Below are 18,380 nucleotides of genomic sequence, written 5' to 3' on the forward strand. Positions count from 1 at the left end.
CAAACAGCAACTATAACCAGCAGTTTCCACATACAGACCTGTGAGCAAGGCTCCAGCTCACACTCAGATGTTTCACCCTTGCTGTCTCCTAGGCAGCCATTTATACTTCCCCTGCTCCCTCTAACAGTTCAGGTGTAATTGGTTGCAGCATTAACTCTTTAGGGTCTGGGCAAGGGAGTGCTGTTGCACCCTGTCACAAATGGCTTGGACCACTGGTCATTGCCATGGTGGTGCGGGTTGGGTTGCCAAGTTGATCTTTCAGGATTGAGGCATGGGGTGAATGACAGGTTAAGTCTGTGAGGTGCTCTGTGAGGTGCTCAATGTGTTCTGCACTGCAATACTGACAGAACAGATCCTCTGAAAGTATGGGGTCCTGCATAGCCACACACAAAGGAAAACTCCTGACGTACACAGGACTACCCTTTCACTCCAGAACAGGTTTGAGGTGTCTTGGTTAGGAAGTGTGTGAAAGATTTCACTGTGACTGTGTCTCATTTTGTTTTATGAAGAGATGACTTCAGTCTTTGGGAATGCCAACATGTCCCCTTTCTTGAGCACAATCTTCATTTAGAATTATGTCAACGTTTGATTTTAAAGCAAAACTTTGTGTTTCAGTGGCACATTAAAAATATCTGGTTTAAAGTTGATTGATAAAATACATTTAAAAGGGATGCTATTATTACTTACATTTCACATACAGGTTCCTTCCTTATGCACAATGTTTTCCAGTAAAATTTGCGACAGTAAAACTCTGATATGGTATATGATCCTTATGTTTCTTTTCTTCCCTTAGATTGAATTAAATATTAATACTTGGAAAGTGTTACATTTCTTACTTCCTTTCATGGTATTTAGTTGCATTGTCAATTAAATGACTCAAATATAAATAGGTGAAACTAGAACTGAGTAGCAAATTATTATGCAACTTGCTGCTTCCATCTTTGACACATGGCAGACAGTGACACATTTGCTGTGTAATTTGTTTCTGAAAATAGGAGAATTCTTTTTATATTTCTGTGTCTTGGGCTTGAGCCTTTAAGAGAATTATGCATTCAAAATGCATCATCATCATCTAATCTTAGAAAACAAAGCACTGGTTTGTTAGAACTGGCAACACAAATTTGAACTCTATCTTGTATATCTGAAAACAAACTCGTATCTTTCTGCTTATAGTACAATGAGAATTTATACATACTCAAGCTGCTATAACAAAAAAAGGAAAAAAGCATTTGTTGTGAAATTGTTTTTAAAGAAATATCTACATTTATATCATTGTTTTAGCTACCTCAAGACTACTGTTGCTTTATACCTTTCCACACAGTACATGTGCAAGATACATAATGAGACTAAAACATTTAAGTTTTTCCTACTTTTAACAGAACTTTCTATGCAATGAACAAGCTAAAAGAAATTGTTCAAGTATATTGGCCATTGGATAATATTAGATATTTAATGTACCTAACAAGTCTTTTATTATTACTCCAGATGTGTGAATAATACATATGTCTTGTACTTTGAATGTTAAGGTAATAGTCTTTAAAGTCCTGCCTGAACTCTGGATATAAAGACCTTTAAAGGTCACAATGTAAAAAGTAAAGAGCTAAATTCAGATGTGAGTGCTACTCCATTTAAGTAATTTAACTCCACGGACACCAACTCTAAATAAGGTCCAGTTTTTGCAAAAAATAGAGTATAATCTGTCAATTTATGCTAGCAAACTGGAGTGGCAATTAGTTTACAGCAGCATTCCTCTGGGAGCAGACAGGATAGCACTGTTGGGGTTTTTTTTCTGCTTTGAAACAGAAGGTAGAATCCTAAAGAGAGAAGCTGATAGTTAGTACAGAAGTTTGAACTGAAGACACCCTGTGACATCAGACGGAAAAAGTGAAGCCACGAATAAGCATTAAGGCTTCTTTAAAACCAGCAGTGAACAACGCAAGATAAGTAATATGAACAGGGAAAAGTGAGTTCAGAAGTGAAGAAGGCAAAGCAGAAAAGACAGGTGAACCATGAGATTTAGAAAATGCTCTAGTCTGAAAGGTGACAATGGAACACAATGAAAAAGGTCAAAAAAACCCTCTAAAATCGTTCATGAAACCTAGAAATGTCTGCTCTGAAAGCCCTGGAAGACTTGTGTGGGAAAGATACCACGCAAGCCCCAGTTATGAACATTTTTCAGACAAATATATTGATTAATAAATATTGTTTTATTCAAAACCATTGTCTTGAAACAAAATATTCATGCTGGCCAACATGTTCTAATACTGAAATGTGTCTCATTGGAAAGCCCTGTTCCTGCAATTCAAATAAGGAGAAAAAGTAAACAGTATATTATCTCAAGTGTTTTCCTGAAAAGAAATTGTTGGAGTTGAGCAATTCAGCACCTGATAATAATACTGCTGTAGCATCTTTCATGCAAGGCTCTTGAAGAGCTTTTTATTAATAAAAATGCATCCTAACAATACTCCCATGAGAGACTTGTTTGCTGGCAGTCACTAACGCCCTCCAACATAACAATAATACTAATTTTCCTTAACCAGTCAGTCCCAGTCTCCTCCATTACCCATGCACCTGTCTCCCAGTTGCAGACTCCCCCTCCAAGTTCCTTGGTTTAATCGATTGCCTCCATCACCATGCCCCTTTCCCCGCAAGTCCAGCTCTCTGTTTTCAGATCTGACTATATCTTTCTCCACAATGCCTGGGCACCAGGAGAGCGGGGGGCATTGAGACCATAGGAAAGCCAGTCACTGACTCTCAGTTCCTATGCCTAGCTCCACAGTGGCCTAAGTAAATTTTAGGTAAATGTTGGTAAATTCTGTACTAACTTTTTATTGTCAATCACTGTACACATATATTTTATGGAGGGGGAAGTCTGGGGTGGTGATGGTTAGTGGGTGATAGATTATTGTAATAAGCTACACATTTTAAATGGGGGACTCATTCATATATCCATTTGAAAGAAGTTTTAACTCAACCCATAACTAGGTTGAGCCCAGCTCCTAACACCAATGAAAGTGTTTTGTAGCTCCTTTTGTAAAAGTGTGTTTTGGGATGTACCTTTCTTTTTTATAATTTTCTTTCCACCTATCCCATTAATGATAAGAATTTAGCTCCCCTGTATACGTCAGCTTTGTTTTCTTCCTTTATTTAACCTCATTGACACTCATCACAACCAAACTGAATGTCTAAATGGTGTTTTCCCGTTGAAAGGGATCATGAGGGTCATTCAATGAATCAGCCAGCAAATCTTACTGTATGAGTAACACAGGTGTTTTTCCCTTTATTATTATATGTATTACCATAGTGTCTAGAAGCCCCAGTCATGGACCAGGATCACATTGTGCTCCGTGCTGTACAAACACAGAACATAGAACTGTCCTTGCCCTAAAAAATGTACAGTATAAGTATAGGACAGGATACAGGTGGATACAGTCACACAACAGAAGGATACAGACAGGGGAGTATAAAGAAACAGTGAGACATTGGTCAGCATGATTGGCAGGGGTCTCAGAACACCAGCAGCCTAACTGTTGTCAAGTTTTTTGTAGGCATCACAGCAAAGGAGAGTGAAAGGGGGAAACCGTATTCTTATCCTGTATAACGAGGTTGATCAATGAGGAGCAATTCATTTATATATGAACTTGACTGTGAGGGTCTCATTGTCCCACCCTCATAAAATTGTGTATGCAAGTATATTTTATAAAGGATATTCCCAGCTTCTCCCTGGGGAAGCATTCACTCCTAGCTCTGCAGGTTCCCAAAATATTGGACCTTAAAACTGTAATTTTTAAGAATCAAAAAGCTATAGTATGTTGTTTTTGCTTTTCCTGTAATAGATCCTTCCTAGTTCTGTACAATCAGACTCATGACAGCAAAGATGCGGGGGGGAGGGGGGGACGGGGGAGAGAAACACTCCACAGTCCTAATAACATTTTTAAAACTCTCAGACATCTGTAAGATACAAATATGTGACATATACAGAAAACACAGTGTGGTGTGATGTGGTACAGGTGGTTGGCTGATATCCATTTGTGAAAACCTGCACAATTCATTGATTTCAAGGCTAGAGTGGATCACTGTGATCATCTGATCTGACCTCCTGTGTAACACAAGCCATAGAAAGTCCCCCAAATAATTCCTAAGATATATGATGATATATTTTAGAAAAACATCCAATCTTGATTTAATCACTTGCTTGTGGATGTGCTAATTGTGGCTAATATAGCCATCTCAAACTCATGCTGACTACAACTTCTGCTGTTCAGCTTCACCATCCATTGGGGAATGTCAGACACATACAGGTACAATCTGGACAGATGGACTGCTGTGTCCCCTGGGATGCCTTTTAAACTGCTTTGCTCTTCGAGCGACCACTCCTGGTCCTGCTCACACACAGCCTCTTACATGTAAAATTACAGCTGAATTACATGAATGTTCTGGTCAGTCACTCATGAATTACATACATGATGACACCAGAAACGTGCATCTTATACTGCCCAGCTCATACTGCCCAGCTCCTGGAAAATACCAGCTCATAGAGTGTCATTTCATCAATGGAAAATGATGTGCACAAACCTTGCTATCTCAAGTGGAGGTTCCCAAACACTTCAATCCTAATGCACCGGTTCAGATAAAACAATAAAACAAGTGTATTAACTGCAGAAAGATAGATTTTAAGTGATTACAAATAATGAGAGAAAAGATTTGTTACAAAGAAAATAAAAAATAAAACAAACTAATGAATCCATTTAGCTTGCTAAGTTAAATGGATTCAAGGCAAAGGTTTTTCTCACCATATGCTTTGAACAGTGTTTACTGGCTGGAAGCCTCCAGGCCAGGACCCCTCCCCCACTTCAGTGTTTCTTCAGGAACCCCCAGTTGTTTTCCATTGCTAATATGTAAATTTCTCCCTTACATTCTTCTTCCTGATAAAGAATGGCTGCTTAACTAGGAGATGGTCCACTTGACTTTGTTGACACCTGGCTGAGGTGTTGATTTGTTTTTTGTTTCCTGGGTAACTGGTTTGGGCCTGCTTTTCTAAGCTTGAACAGGTTACAACGTTATATAGTGAAATCTTATAACTTTGCATACAATATTGGCACACAGTTTACTAGGAAACAATGTTCAGCAGATTATGAGTTTTCAAATGATACCTCAGAAGGCATACATTGTACAAAATTTATCATAGTTTTCTAAAAAGGGTGAGCGTAGGAGTACAGTGTCGTGTCACAATGTCTGTTGTAGAATATATATAGTTGGTGAGTGTATTTTCCTGCTTCCTCCCTCTACAGAGTACTGTTAAAATTGCAGCTTCAAGATGCTTCCAAGGACCTTTTGAAAGATATAAGATTATTCAAAGCATGCCCTGTAAGATATAAGGATAAGGTATTACATTATTAGTATGGGGAGTGAGTATGCTAATAATGCCTGTGGCGAGTCTACTAGTATGACAAGTGTGAACTAGGTTTTTCCAAAGGCTGAGGAGACTTAGCTTACCTGAGTACTTGTAAAGACAAAAAACCATCTGACTTTTTGCCAACCCTAACTTCTTATTGCTTACTAAACATTACATAATGCAAGAAATTAAGGCATTATAGTAATTAAACATTACTGTCTCAATATTTTTGTCTGGGGGCCATGAATATTGATGGTGGTGGAGTGGCTGATATGTCTTCTAGTTAATTGCTACATTTGTTATATTGGTATTGCTACTTTTATTGAGGCTTGAGAGGCATGTAACCACTAACAACCTCCTGAAATAGGCTTTTTATCATAATTGTTTGCTGGTGGAACTGAGAAGAGGAAACAAATGAAAATTCAAATTTCAGTAGTAAGCTTAATATTTCAATCCTATTATGTGAACATTTTTCACAATTAATCTCTCTGCACTACAGATCAGTTGCAATAAAAAAAGCATTATCACTGTCACTCATGTTTCATCCCTCACCTCTAACGTCTTTCAGTCTGCATATCTATAGGAGTGTTTGAACTGGAGGGAAAAACATTTGAAGTGAATGCCATGAAGTGACATAATAATTGGTGGTCTGGACTTTATTTAGGCCCCCATAAAAGTTTGGCTAATTAAGCCTCGGTGTTTATAAAAGAGTCAAGTCATTGGGATAAGAAGATTGTTGTTCACCACCCAAACCATCTGTCACTCTATTGTTAAAAGACAAGATGGAGAAAAGATGAGAGGAGGAGGAAGTGGAATTGACAGTACATAGGACACGATTGTACCTTTACATTTTATTGAGGTCTTTTAATCTGTGATTGTGAAATGCAAATCTGGACATAGGAAAACCCCCTGTTCTGACAGAAATAATGCATAGATTCTGTATTCATGAGAGGAAAGTGATCAGGAACAGTCAGCATGGATTCACCAAGAGAAGGTCATGCCTGACTAATCTAATCGCCTTTTATGATGAGATTACTGGTTCTGTGGATGAAGGGAAAGCAGTGGATGTATTGTTTCTTGACTTTAGCAAAGCTTTTGACACGGTCTCCCACAGTATTCTTGTCAGCAAGTTAAGGAAGTATGGGCTAGATGAATGTACTGTAAGGTGGGTAGAAAGCTGGCTAGATTGTCGGGCTCAACGGGTAGTGATCAATGGCTCCATGTCTAGTTGGCAGCCGGTGTCAAGTGGAGTGCCCCAGGGGTCGGTCCTGGGGCCGGTTTTGTTCAATATCTTCATAAATGATCTGGAGGATGGTGTGGATTGCACTCTCAGCAAATTTGCAGATGATACTAAACTGGGAGGAGTGGTAGATACGCTGGAGGGTAGGGATAGGATACAGAAGGACCTAGACAAATTGGAGGATTGGGCCAAAAGAAATCTGATGAGGTTCAATAAGGATAAGTGCAGGGTCCTGCACTTAGGATGGAAGAATCCAATGCACCGCTATAGACTAGGGACCGAATGGCTAGGCAGCAGTTCTGCGGAAAAGGACCTAGGGGTGACAGTGGACGAGAAGCTGGATATGAGTCAACAGTGTGCCCTTGTTGCCAAGAAGGCCAATGGCATTTTGGGATGTATAAGTAGGGGCATAGCGAGCAGATCGAGGGATGTGATCGTTCCCCTCTATTCGACACTGGTGAGGCCTCATCTGGAGTACTGTGTCCAGTTTTGGGCCCCACACTACAAGAAGGATGTGGATAAATTGGAGAGAGTCCAGCGAAGGGCAACAAAAATGATTAGGGGTCTAGAGCACATGACTTATGAAGAGAGGCTGAGGGAGCTGGGATTGTTTAGTCTGCAGAAGAGAAGAATGAGGGGGGATTTGATAGCTGCTTTCAACTACCTGAAAGGGGGTTCCAAAGAGGATGGCTCTAGACTGTTCTCAATGGTAGCAGATGACAGAACAAGGAGTAATGGTCTCAAGTTGCAATGGGGGAGGTTTAGATTGGATATTAGGAAAAACTTTTTCACTAAGAGGGTGGTGAAACACTGGAATGCGTTACCTAGGGAGGTGGTAGAATCTCCTTCCTTAGAGGTTTTTAAGGTCAGGCTTGACAAAGCCCTGGCTGGGATGATTTAACTGGGAATTGGTCCTGCTTCGAGCAGGGGGTTGGACTAGATGACCTTCTGGGGTCCCTTCCAACCCTGATATTCTATGATTCTATGATTCTATTCACTACTGTATGAAATTAAAAGTGCATTCTTGTCTACAACGGTCAGTCAATAGCAAGTAAGCACATATTGCTCTTCATTGGCACAATATCACCATTAATGAACCAAATTCCTCTGGCCTTACTCATGCAAATAGTCTCATTGACTTCCATAGGACTACTTGCATGAGTAAGATTGGTGTGATTTGTCTCTAGGTGTTAAACTTTGTCAGACATCACCTAACTCTGATTTATCTCATTCTTTTCAGTCAGTGAGATGCTGCATCAGCCAAAATACAGTACCACAAACAATATTGTTACATCCTACATATGAAAATTCATCCTTCATTTAGAATTAAAAGGAGTGCATGCATAAACCATTAACGCTGATTATGAAGATAACTATAGCTTAGCAAATTATATCAAATTTTGTACAGGAAAACATTGCAATTGTGCTGACATCCTGCATATCAAGCTCCAGGCCAATGTGAATTAAAATAGTAGCAGCATAAAACTCTATAAAAATGGATATATGAAAAAGGATATGGTTAAAGATTCCTACTTGGAGCAGTGTTTCCAAATGCTAATAAAATAGTACTACACATGCTGAGTTCCACAGTTACAATTGCGAATACCTTTGTGTCAGATCTTTCTTGACTTTCATGAGTAGTCCAGGGCCCTGATCCATAAGCAACTATCCATAAGGGCAAGTTTGAGGCCCAGTTGAGCAAAATGGGGCTATTTAAATGAGTAAGGAAAGAAGGGTGGGCAATTTTTGTACATTTTGTACATTTCATAAACATTGAACACAAAATAGAAGCTAAAGTCTTCATTAAAATGTGTAGATAGATATATAGATAGAGAAAAAAAACAGGATCAATTTACTTTGATGGTGGAAAATAAACCACCTGTGTAATGTTTAATTCTGGATTTTTTTTAACTGTATATTAGTTACGTTAATGTAGGAGGACAGGATTTGCCCACATATGAGATTTATTTTCCCAATACAGCAGTCTAATTTTCTTCAGTTTAGTTTTATATTTCTTTTTAACAGTACTGTCCTGCAGTGGCTATGAGGAGAGAGAGAGAGAGAGAGAGAAATGTATAAAGATATGAATTAGTGAATGTGGCCACTGGCTTTTAATATTAACACTCCTGATTTGGAACTCCACACCTGATTTGGAACTATTTGAATATCTATATGCAAATAAAACTTAGAACACGAGGCAGCCTTGTGGAGCAAGGTGGTAGGAAGAAATAATGGGCCTGATTCTCCCCAGCCTGGCATGTAGTGTAGCCATTTACATTCATGCAAATTGGGTTAAAACAGTATCTCGAGAGAAGAGTAATATTGTATGCTCATTTCATATTTTCCTTTTGTAGGTATAAATGACCATACAGGGTGCAGGGCAGTGGAGAATCAGGTCCAGTATCTTGACTGAATATTGTATTATCAAAATGTAACTAATTGCCAACTCATCACCAAACAGTTTTGTTGTACCTTGTCATGGGTTCACCTGAACCAGTGGAGTGTCTCACAAAGCTAGCTCCCTTTCATTTTACAGCAGGCAAACTGATACCCAACTTGAGATGGCAATCTGGGCTTGAAGTTCTGCAATATGAACAAAACAGTATTTTGCTGACTGTCAAAAGGAGCAGTTAGTGTTAGGCCCTGATGAGGCAGGGCTTTTGGGTTAAGATGGGGAAGATCCTTCCTCCCTCCCTCCTCCCAGGTTCCCCAGAACTGCCCCCTGGAGGAAGGCAGACAGCCGTTTTTACCTTGAGTGCTGGGCCTGATTGGCTTTTGCCCACTCCTGATCCTTCAAGCCACTGGAGGACCAATTCTTAACAGTTCAGCTAGCAACTGATCCTGGATGATATTTTAAGAGATCTTAGAGCTCTAAACGCACTGTTCTTTCCCCCCTGCCCTGTTTTGAGTGGGGTGCGCTGAGGTGACAGGGCCTCCAGCAGGGGGCACTAAATGCCTGGTACACCCTGTCACACACCCCTTTCCTCCACCCTAGTTTTGCTCTTTTCCTATTGAAAGACCTTCAGGACAGAGATCAGGCCTAATTCTCCTCTCATTTGCACCAATTTTACATCTTAACAACTTCATGGCCTTTAGTGGCATTATTCATGATTTACACTGACGTGAAGAGAGTCAGGCCCATGCACTTGAAGTAAATCTTCTGACATTATACAACTGAGGCATTTGTAAGTGAACATTTAGACATGCCCTTCATTCTGTTCATTCAGTGCCTACCAATCAAAAGACCAAAACAAAATAAGAATTCATAGTTGAAGGTCTGAATAAATTGGAAGATTTTAGCCTTTTTTCTTTAAAAGGTTTTATTTTCTTCTGCACAGGTGTGGATCTGAACTCACTGCGCCAGATGAAGATTCAGAGACCTATGACAATGTTCGCAGATGTCAAACAACTTATATCGGCTGGAGGGAGCGTGAATCAGAAGAATGATAAAGGAATTACACTGGTAAGTACATGTTGTTTCAGATCCCAATCCTGTGAACATGCATTTGCTTCACTTTTCTCACGTGGGTAGTCTCAATGAAGTACATAAATATTTGCAAGTTGGGGTCTAAGGCTTTTGGCTTCAGTGGGGCTCTGTGCAGGTACAAGGGTCTGCCTATACAGAGACAGTTGCAGGATGGGGGATGGTGGCCCCATTTGTGCATCTGTGCAGAGCCCCATTGAAATCAGTGTGTCTGCATGCTACATAAAGTAGGATCCAGTTATTGGTTTGTACAATATTTGGAATTTTAAAGTAGGTTAGTATTGCATCTATTTCATAATGATGTGTTTCTTACTCAGTTTTGAAAACTTCATCTACATTGCACATATGCATCTATATGAGCCCTTGGACATTTAAGTGATGGGAATTTAAAAAAATCAGAGGCAGAAAAATATGGTATGGCACAGATTTTCAAGCCATGATTATATGACCTCCTGAAAAACACAGGCCCTAGAATTTCACCCAGTGATTAACTTCTGGTTGACCCATAACTTCTGGCTGAGCTAAAGCATATCATTCACAAAGATATCCAGTCTTGATTTAAAGACTTCAAGTGATGGATAATACACCACATTGCTAGGTAAATTATTCGAATGAATAATAACTGTCACTGACCAAAATTCGTGCCTTATGCTATCATTATTTTTCACAATTGCTGCCATTTCAACTGTTCAGTTTCATTGTATCAAAATAAGATCAAATTATTGCTTCCAGATATTAAAAACAATAGCACAGCTATGATAGGGTATATCTCCATGTAAGATCTCTGATATCATTATATACCAGGAGGGAAGATCAGGGAGTTTGTTCTCAGCATCCAAATATGGAATTTCCTGACTTTATATTCTTAGATATTTGTTGCAAATAATCAGAAAACCAGGGTCTCTGAAATGTTGTCTGATGAATTCCATGGTTTTAAAATATCATAAATTAAAACATTAATTGAACATGGGTAGCAGCAGGTGTTTACCTTCATGGCTGGGATTATCAACGAGCTCAGTTAGAGTAGTATGTAGTTGGACACAGCTGAAATCCTTTACTTCAAATGTTGGTCCCTATGTGTATTCTGCACATGGGTACGCATGCGCGCCATGCACATGAGTTTGGAAGTTCTTCAAAGCAGTGCCTGTTGACCTACATGTGCAGTAGCTTCCCTTGTGTTCCAACTAAGGCTATAATAGGGGGTGTAGGTCAATGCCTCTCCAATTCCTTCTTATTGGCTCATGACCTGAGCCAGAATTATGTTCTCCTACAGTAATAACCTGTAAAATAAACTAATTGTAAAGAGTTTTTATCTAGTTTGTAAATCATAGTTATTATAGTGTATAGTCTGTATAGGATAGTTCCCCCTTCCACCCCATTCGGACTATACCCAGAGTCCCAGGATTCAGGAATTGCATTGCCTTCCCTCATTCCTTCTCCATCAGTGATGTCAATTGTGCCTGTACTGCTAGGTAATTCATACATCTCTGCAAAGTGCAGCATTTGTAGATTTTCCAGCCCAGAACTAGAGAGGCCCAAGAGCTCTGACTTAAGTTCCTGATGGAGGAAGCTAGGAGGCCCTGCTCTGACCCGGGCCCAGGAGATTCCCTTCCCCTCCCCACTGTACATTGGACTCAGCCAACTAGCAGCACCCCTCCAAGCACGAGCCTTGGAGTGGAGCCTCTGCCACTGAAGCCTGAAGACTCCTTGCAGAGGGCTCCCCATGAGAAAAGAGGGCACTCTCATGGATGCAAAGACAGATCCCTGCAGAGGACTGTCCATAAAAATTGCATTTCCTCCCCGAGCTGGTCCAGGTCAGTCGAGATGTCATGTATGGATCCCATGGAACTGGCACCAAAGCCCCTCAGGCTCAAGGGCAAGGCACAAAAGAAGAGGGATCTGGCAGTGTCAGCGGGAGCAAAATGTAATGATAGGTGCTTCCTGGTCCCATCTTCCAGTGCGGGTCAGATAGCACCAATCAGTAATGCCTCATTTAGCCAAAGAACAACTGACTATGATGGATGAGCTCAGTCCTTCTGGTGCTCCCACGGGAACTCCTCAGACTCTGGGCCGCATTGAGACTTTTGTAACACCAGAGGATATATTTCTCCCCATCTGCTGTCCCCACTCCTTTTGGGCCCTTCACTTCTGAGAGATGTCTTTACCCCTCAGCAGAAACCATTCTCAATGTCCCAGGAGCAGCTTTCCTCATTGGGCAGAGCACCCCGGTACTGATGGTATCACCTCTACTGATTGAACCATCCTCATAAGTGGAGGAATTGGAGGAGATAGTATCTCCAGAAAGGCCCAGGAGCCCTGATAGATAGCCGAGAGGCTATGCTTACCATCCCTCTGGATATGAACCCTCCATACAGAGGTGGTACAGATTCTCTTGCAGGCTGCCAAGACTGATGGATTCCGTCTTCTGGCCCTACCGGGGCCCTTGGCTCCTCCAGGGCAGGTGCATAGACTCCTCTCAGAAGTCGTTTTCCTCTTCCCTCTCATCATCTGGTTCTCTCGGTGTACAAAGAAGAAGAGCCAGAGCTGGTACTGCCCGTTCCATTGGAGGCTTCTTTGTCTTCTCTAGATTATGCAGTTATCTGTAAATCGTCAGCGACAGGGTCCCACTGGAAGAAGTTCAAAACCCCCAACTCCTATTGATTTTACAGCCACAAGGACTGACCAAAATAGCCCTTCCAATTAACAAGACTATCTTGGAACTGTTCAGAACAGTTGGGCACACACTAGCATCATGTGTCCCTACACCAAAGAGGCATTATTTTGTTCCTCCTAAAGGAGATGACTCTTTTTTCCCCACCCTGGCCCTAATCCTCTAGTGATACAGGCAGCTACAAAAAGAATTTGGTCACACTACCAGAAATCCACCCCCTCAGAAAAGGGCCCAAAGAGACTGGATCTTCTTGGGAGGAAGGTATTCTCCTCCGCAGGTCTGCAGTTTTGCATATGTAGTTACCAAATACCTACATGTCATGGTTCCTTCCCCACTCTGAACTCTAGGTTACAGTTGTGGGGACCTGCATGAAAGACCCATAAGCTTATTCTTACCAGCTTAGGTTAAAAACTTCCTCAAGGTACAAACTTTGCCTTGTCCTTGAACCCTATGCTGCCACCAACAAGTGTGTTAAACAAAGAACAGGGAAAGAGCCCACTTGGAGACATCTTCCCTTCAAAATATCCCCCCAAGCCCTACACCCCCTTTCCTGGGGAAGGCTTGATAAAAATCCTCACCAATTTGCATCGGTGAACACAGACCCAAACCCTTGGATCTTAAGAACAAGGAAAAAGCAATCAGGTTCTTAAAAGAAGAATTTTAATTAAAGTAAAAGTAAAAGAATCACCTCTGTAAAATCAGGATGGTAAATACCTTATAAAGTAATCAAATTCAAAACATAGAGAATCCCTCTAGGCAAAACCTTAAGTTACCAAAAGACACAAAACCAGGAATATACATTCCATTCAGCACAGCTATTTTACTAGCCATTAAACAAAAGAAAATCTAACGCATTTATAGCTAGATTGCTTACTTTTTACAGGAATTCTGAAGAGCGTTCCCAGCAAAAGCATCACAGACAGACAGAGCCTTTGTTCCCCCGCTCCTCCAGCTTTGAAAGTAACTTGTCTCCTCATTGGTCATTTTGGTCAGGTGCCAGCAAGGTTATCTTAGCTTCTTAACCCTTTACAGGTGAAAGGGTTGCGCCTCTGGCCAGGAGGGATTTTATAGTTCTGTATACAGAAACATGGTTACCCTTCCCTTTATACTTATGACACCAGCCTTGCAGACTTCAAAGAAACTCCCCATGAAAAGCTGAGCCCATTTCCAATCTTTTATAGACAAGAGAAGATTGGCGGTGAACGTAGCTCTTTAGGTTTCAGAGTAGCAGCCGTGTTAGTCTGTATCCGCAAAAAGAAAAGGAGTACTTGTGGCACCTTAGAGACTAACCAATTTATTTGAGCATAAGCTTTCATGAGCTACAGCTCACTTCATCGGATGCATGCAGTGGAAAATACAGTGGGGAGATTTAGTTTAGTTTTACTTTGTGTAATTGTATACAATTAACTTAGGCTTGAATAAAGACTGGGAGTGGATGTGTCATTACACAAAGTAAAACTATTTCCCCAAGTTTATTCCCCCCCACTGTTCCTCACATGTTCTTGTCAACTGCTGGAAATGGCCCACCTTGATTATCACTACAAAAGGTTCCCCCCGTACCGCCGCTCTCCTGCTGGTAATAGCTCACCTTACCTGATCAGTCTTGTTACAATGTGTAAGGTAACGCCCAGTGTTTCATGTTCTCTGTGTATATAAATCTCCCCACTGTATTTTCCACTGCATGCATCCCGTGAAGTGAGCTGTAGCTCACAAAAGCTTATGCTCAAATAAATTTGTTAGTCTCTAAGGTGCCACAAGTACTCCTTTTCTTTTTGTAGCTCTTTAGGACTCCAGATATGTCATCTAGAAGTTTGACCACAGGATTCGTCATGTGAAGGGACTCCTGACTCCAATTGTCATGCTTTCTTAGAGAAGTCCAAAACACCATTCAAGACCTTCCCTTCAATGTGTCCAATCTCTTTAACAAGAAGACAGACAAGTCTCTTTGCTCTCTAAAGGACTCATGACCCACACATGCATCCGATGAAGTGAGCTGTAGCTCACGAAAGCTTATGCTCAAATACATTTGTTAGTCTCTAAGGTGCCACAAGTACTCCTTTTCTTTTTTCATGACCCACACGGTGATCCCTAGGGATTTGCATTCCAGCCCCCAGGAGGACACCAGAGACAATCTTTTAGGCCACAGGCACCCCTTCACATGCTCCATATTAACAGCATCTACCCAAACCTCCACGTAAATATCAAAGGACTAAGAAGTCCTCTTTTCCAGCTCCTTGGACTGCCACATCTTCTGCCTCCTCAGAGCTGCAGGCCCAGGACCAATTTTGAGATAAAAGTTGAGACCCATGCACCACCACAGATGCTACCTGCTCCTTCCCCTGTTATCTTTGGATGCCATCTTACTCTCTTTGCCCACACCTGGAACAAGATCACCATGGGCAGTTGGTTTCTGGAGATTATGCATCTCGGGTACTCTGTAGAGTTTCTTTCCTACCCTCTTCACAAGCCACCTCACTGATCACCCTCTCATCAACTAATTCTTCAACAAGAGGAGGAATCCCTCTTTCACCAAAGAGTGATAGAATACATCCTGCCTCAATACCAAAGGAGAGGGTTCTTTAGCCCATAGTTCCTAATCCCCCCCAAAAGACAGAGGGTGGAGACTCATCCCGGACTTTTGGCAATTCAATATATTTATTTGAAAGCTGAAATTTAGGATGATTATGCTAGCATCTATAATCCTCTTCCTGCAGGAAGGAATGTGACTCAGTTCTCAACAGGATGGGCACATTTTCACATAGATATTCACCCATATTACAGGAAATTCCTCCACTGCATGGTTGGTCAAGAGCACCACCAGTTTTGTGTCTTCCCCTTTGGGCTGGCTATGGCACCCAAGATATTAATCAAAGTGTTTGCCGTGGTAACTGTTCAAATACGACACACTGGATATATGGTGTTCCCATAGCTGGACAACTGGTTCCTCGTAGGCTGCTCTTTCCAGGAAGTCATGTTAGAAATAAGGTTTCTTTGGCACCTCCTTACCACCTTAAGGGGTTTGTTATAGGGGTGATGCTGGACTTAGTGTCCATGAGAGCATTTCTCCCCACAGACAAGTTTTATGCAATGAGCAACTTGATCTCACACATTACAAGCAGACTGCAAACTATGATATGCAGGTGTCTTTCTCTGCTAGGCCACATGGCTACATGACACCATTCATCAGACTCCAAGCTTGAGATGTCTGCAAGCGTGGCTTCACTCAATCTACCAACCAAGCAGAAATCACATTGATTCCAGTGTCACTGTTCCTACCAGAGTTCTCATCTTCCTTGTATGGTAGTCCAACCCACACAAGGTCATGATGGAACTCCCTTCAACCCTCCCATACCGAAGGCCACTATTCTGACAGACACTTCCGTTACAGGGTGGGGAGCTCACCTGGTCACCACACTGCTCAGGATACCTTGACCCCAAAAGAGGCCAGACTATACATAAACTTACTAGAACAAGCAGTATGCCTTGCGTGCAAGGGCTTCCTTCCGCTCATATGCTCACTCCATGTGTAGATAATGTCAGACAATATCACCCCAGTGATCTGTATCAACAAACAGGAGTGAGATCTCCTCCTCTCTGCAGGGAAGCAGTCACACTTTGGAATGGAGGTCTCAAACTGCATTATGATACAAGGTGCATACCTCCTGAGTATTCACAACCGCCTGGCAGACAGGCTGAGCAGATGCTTCTCCACAGAACTTGAATGGGAGATATACAACACTGCTCTAGCTAACATATTTCCTTAATGGGGCACTCCCCTATGTGACCTCCTTGCATCCCAGACAAACAGGAAGCTCCCCATATATTGCTCCAGGGAAGCCATAGACCGCAATTCCCAAGGTGATGCTTTTCCTCCCATTCCTCTACTACCACAAATTTCTGAAAGATCTGTCATGGCAGAGCCACCGTCATCCTCAGGGGTCCCTACTGGCTCAGACAAGTCTGGTTCATAAGACTCCTGATGATGTCTGCATGCCCATCAATCAGAATCCACCCGTTTCAGGGTACCCTAACTCATATGGGTGTTGATCAAGCACCCCAACCCAGACTCACTCCATGTCATGGCTTGGTGTTTGGATGGGTGTCAGACATAGAATGCTGGTGCTCCACCCCATTCAAAAAATCTTCAGCCAAAGTCAAAAGGATTCCACTAGATCCTGCTACTGGGCCAAATGGCAGTGCTTCATGGCCTGGGCACAATACCATCAGTATCCGCCTCATACAGTTGACATCCTGATCATTCTAGACTATCTTCTCTCCTTGAAGAGGCCCTTAGTTCACTGCAACTACACCTGGCAGCATATTAAAATGCTACAAAATAGCACACCTTCCCCCTTTTGGGGGTATCACAGCTCACTCCACGCAAACACAAGTGGCCTCCACAGCATCCTTATTGGATGTTCCGCTACAGGACATCTGCAGAGTGGCAACTTGGAGTTCTGTCCACACCTTTGCATTACACTACTCTCTCACTCAATCTACAGCCGCAGGTGAGGCCAAAGGAGTGGCCATACTACAAGAATCTCTGCTACTGACTTCCTCACATCCTCCTGCACTCTGAACACTGCCAGCTGGTCACCCACTTGTGGAATACACCTAGGGACCAACACTAAAAGAAGAAATGGAAGTTACACACTGGAACTGGAGTGTCTTCAAGATGTGTGGTCCCTATCTGTATTCCACTACCCACCCTTCTTCCCCTCTGCTCCGGATCCTGTAGGATTGCGGTAAGGAGGGGAACTGGAGAGGTGTCAATCCACACCACCTATTAGACCCCCAGTCAGGAACACAAGAGAAGCTACTGCGCATATGTGGGTCAGACACTACTTTAAAGAACTTCTGGATTTTGGTGCATGGCGTGCATGCATATCCATGTGTGGAATACAGATAGCCACCACATATCTTGAAGTACCTCCAGTTACAGTAACTAACCTCCATTTTATTATGAAGAACAAATATGCACTATAAAAAAGGTTTACATAATCCATCTTTTAGTTTGTTGCACAAACACTGGAATCTGGCTAGCTCTTGAAACTTGGCAAAAGGGGACTGTGAGTGTTTGACTCACCACGACAGCACCTCCTGCTGGCTGTCCTGGGAATTAGCTCAGGGTTGCCAGTGCATCCTCCTCAGTTGGTGTCTCACCGGTCATCACTCCTGTCTCCGCATCAAGGACACGCATCGCTCCCCGGACCACGTTGTCCTCTTCTGGACACAGCCATCTGGCTGTGCCCCACTCTGTTCTTTCCCACCCATTCTGGGGGACTGACAGTCCTCAGTCCAACCACTTGACTCAGTGGCAATCCCAGTTGTAGCCACTCATCTCAGTGGCAGACTGCAGACCATGCACTGGCCACTTCCCTCAGTGGCCAGTGCGGGTAAGGGTGCGTGTGTGGGCTGAGAGTCTGGGCCCGCCCACTACTCCAGGCCCCAACCCAGGGATCCTATAGCTGGAAGCCATGTGCTGCCCACTACTCCAACTCCACCATCTCCTTCTCTGGGCCACTTCCTCAGCACTTCTCCTCTGCTCTTATATCAGGGCCTCAATTTGGCAGCCATCATACTGGAGCTT

The 18,380-nt window shown here is 42.3% G+C and overlaps 1 protein-coding gene across 4 annotated transcripts in view; it reads left to right on the forward strand.

The window, feature by feature from the left end:
- The window catches only part of MYO16 (myosin XVI), a 576,974-nt gene that overhangs the window by 232,067 nt on the left and 326,527 nt on the right, over nt 1-18,380 (forward strand). For all 4 annotated transcript variants that reach the window (XM_074963511.1, XM_074963520.1, XM_074963529.1 and 1 more), the window contains exon 6: nt 9,974-10,098. In XM_074963511.1, the coding sequence (XP_074819612.1) occupies nt 9,974-10,098 (125 nt within the window). The remainder of the gene's footprint in view (nt 1-9,973; nt 10,099-18,380) is intronic.

This window comes from Natator depressus, chromosome 1, assembly GCF_965152275.1.
Source record: "Natator depressus isolate rNatDep1 chromosome 1, rNatDep2.hap1, whole genome shotgun sequence".
Taxonomy (NCBI): Eukaryota; Metazoa; Chordata; order Testudines; family Cheloniidae; genus Natator; species Natator depressus.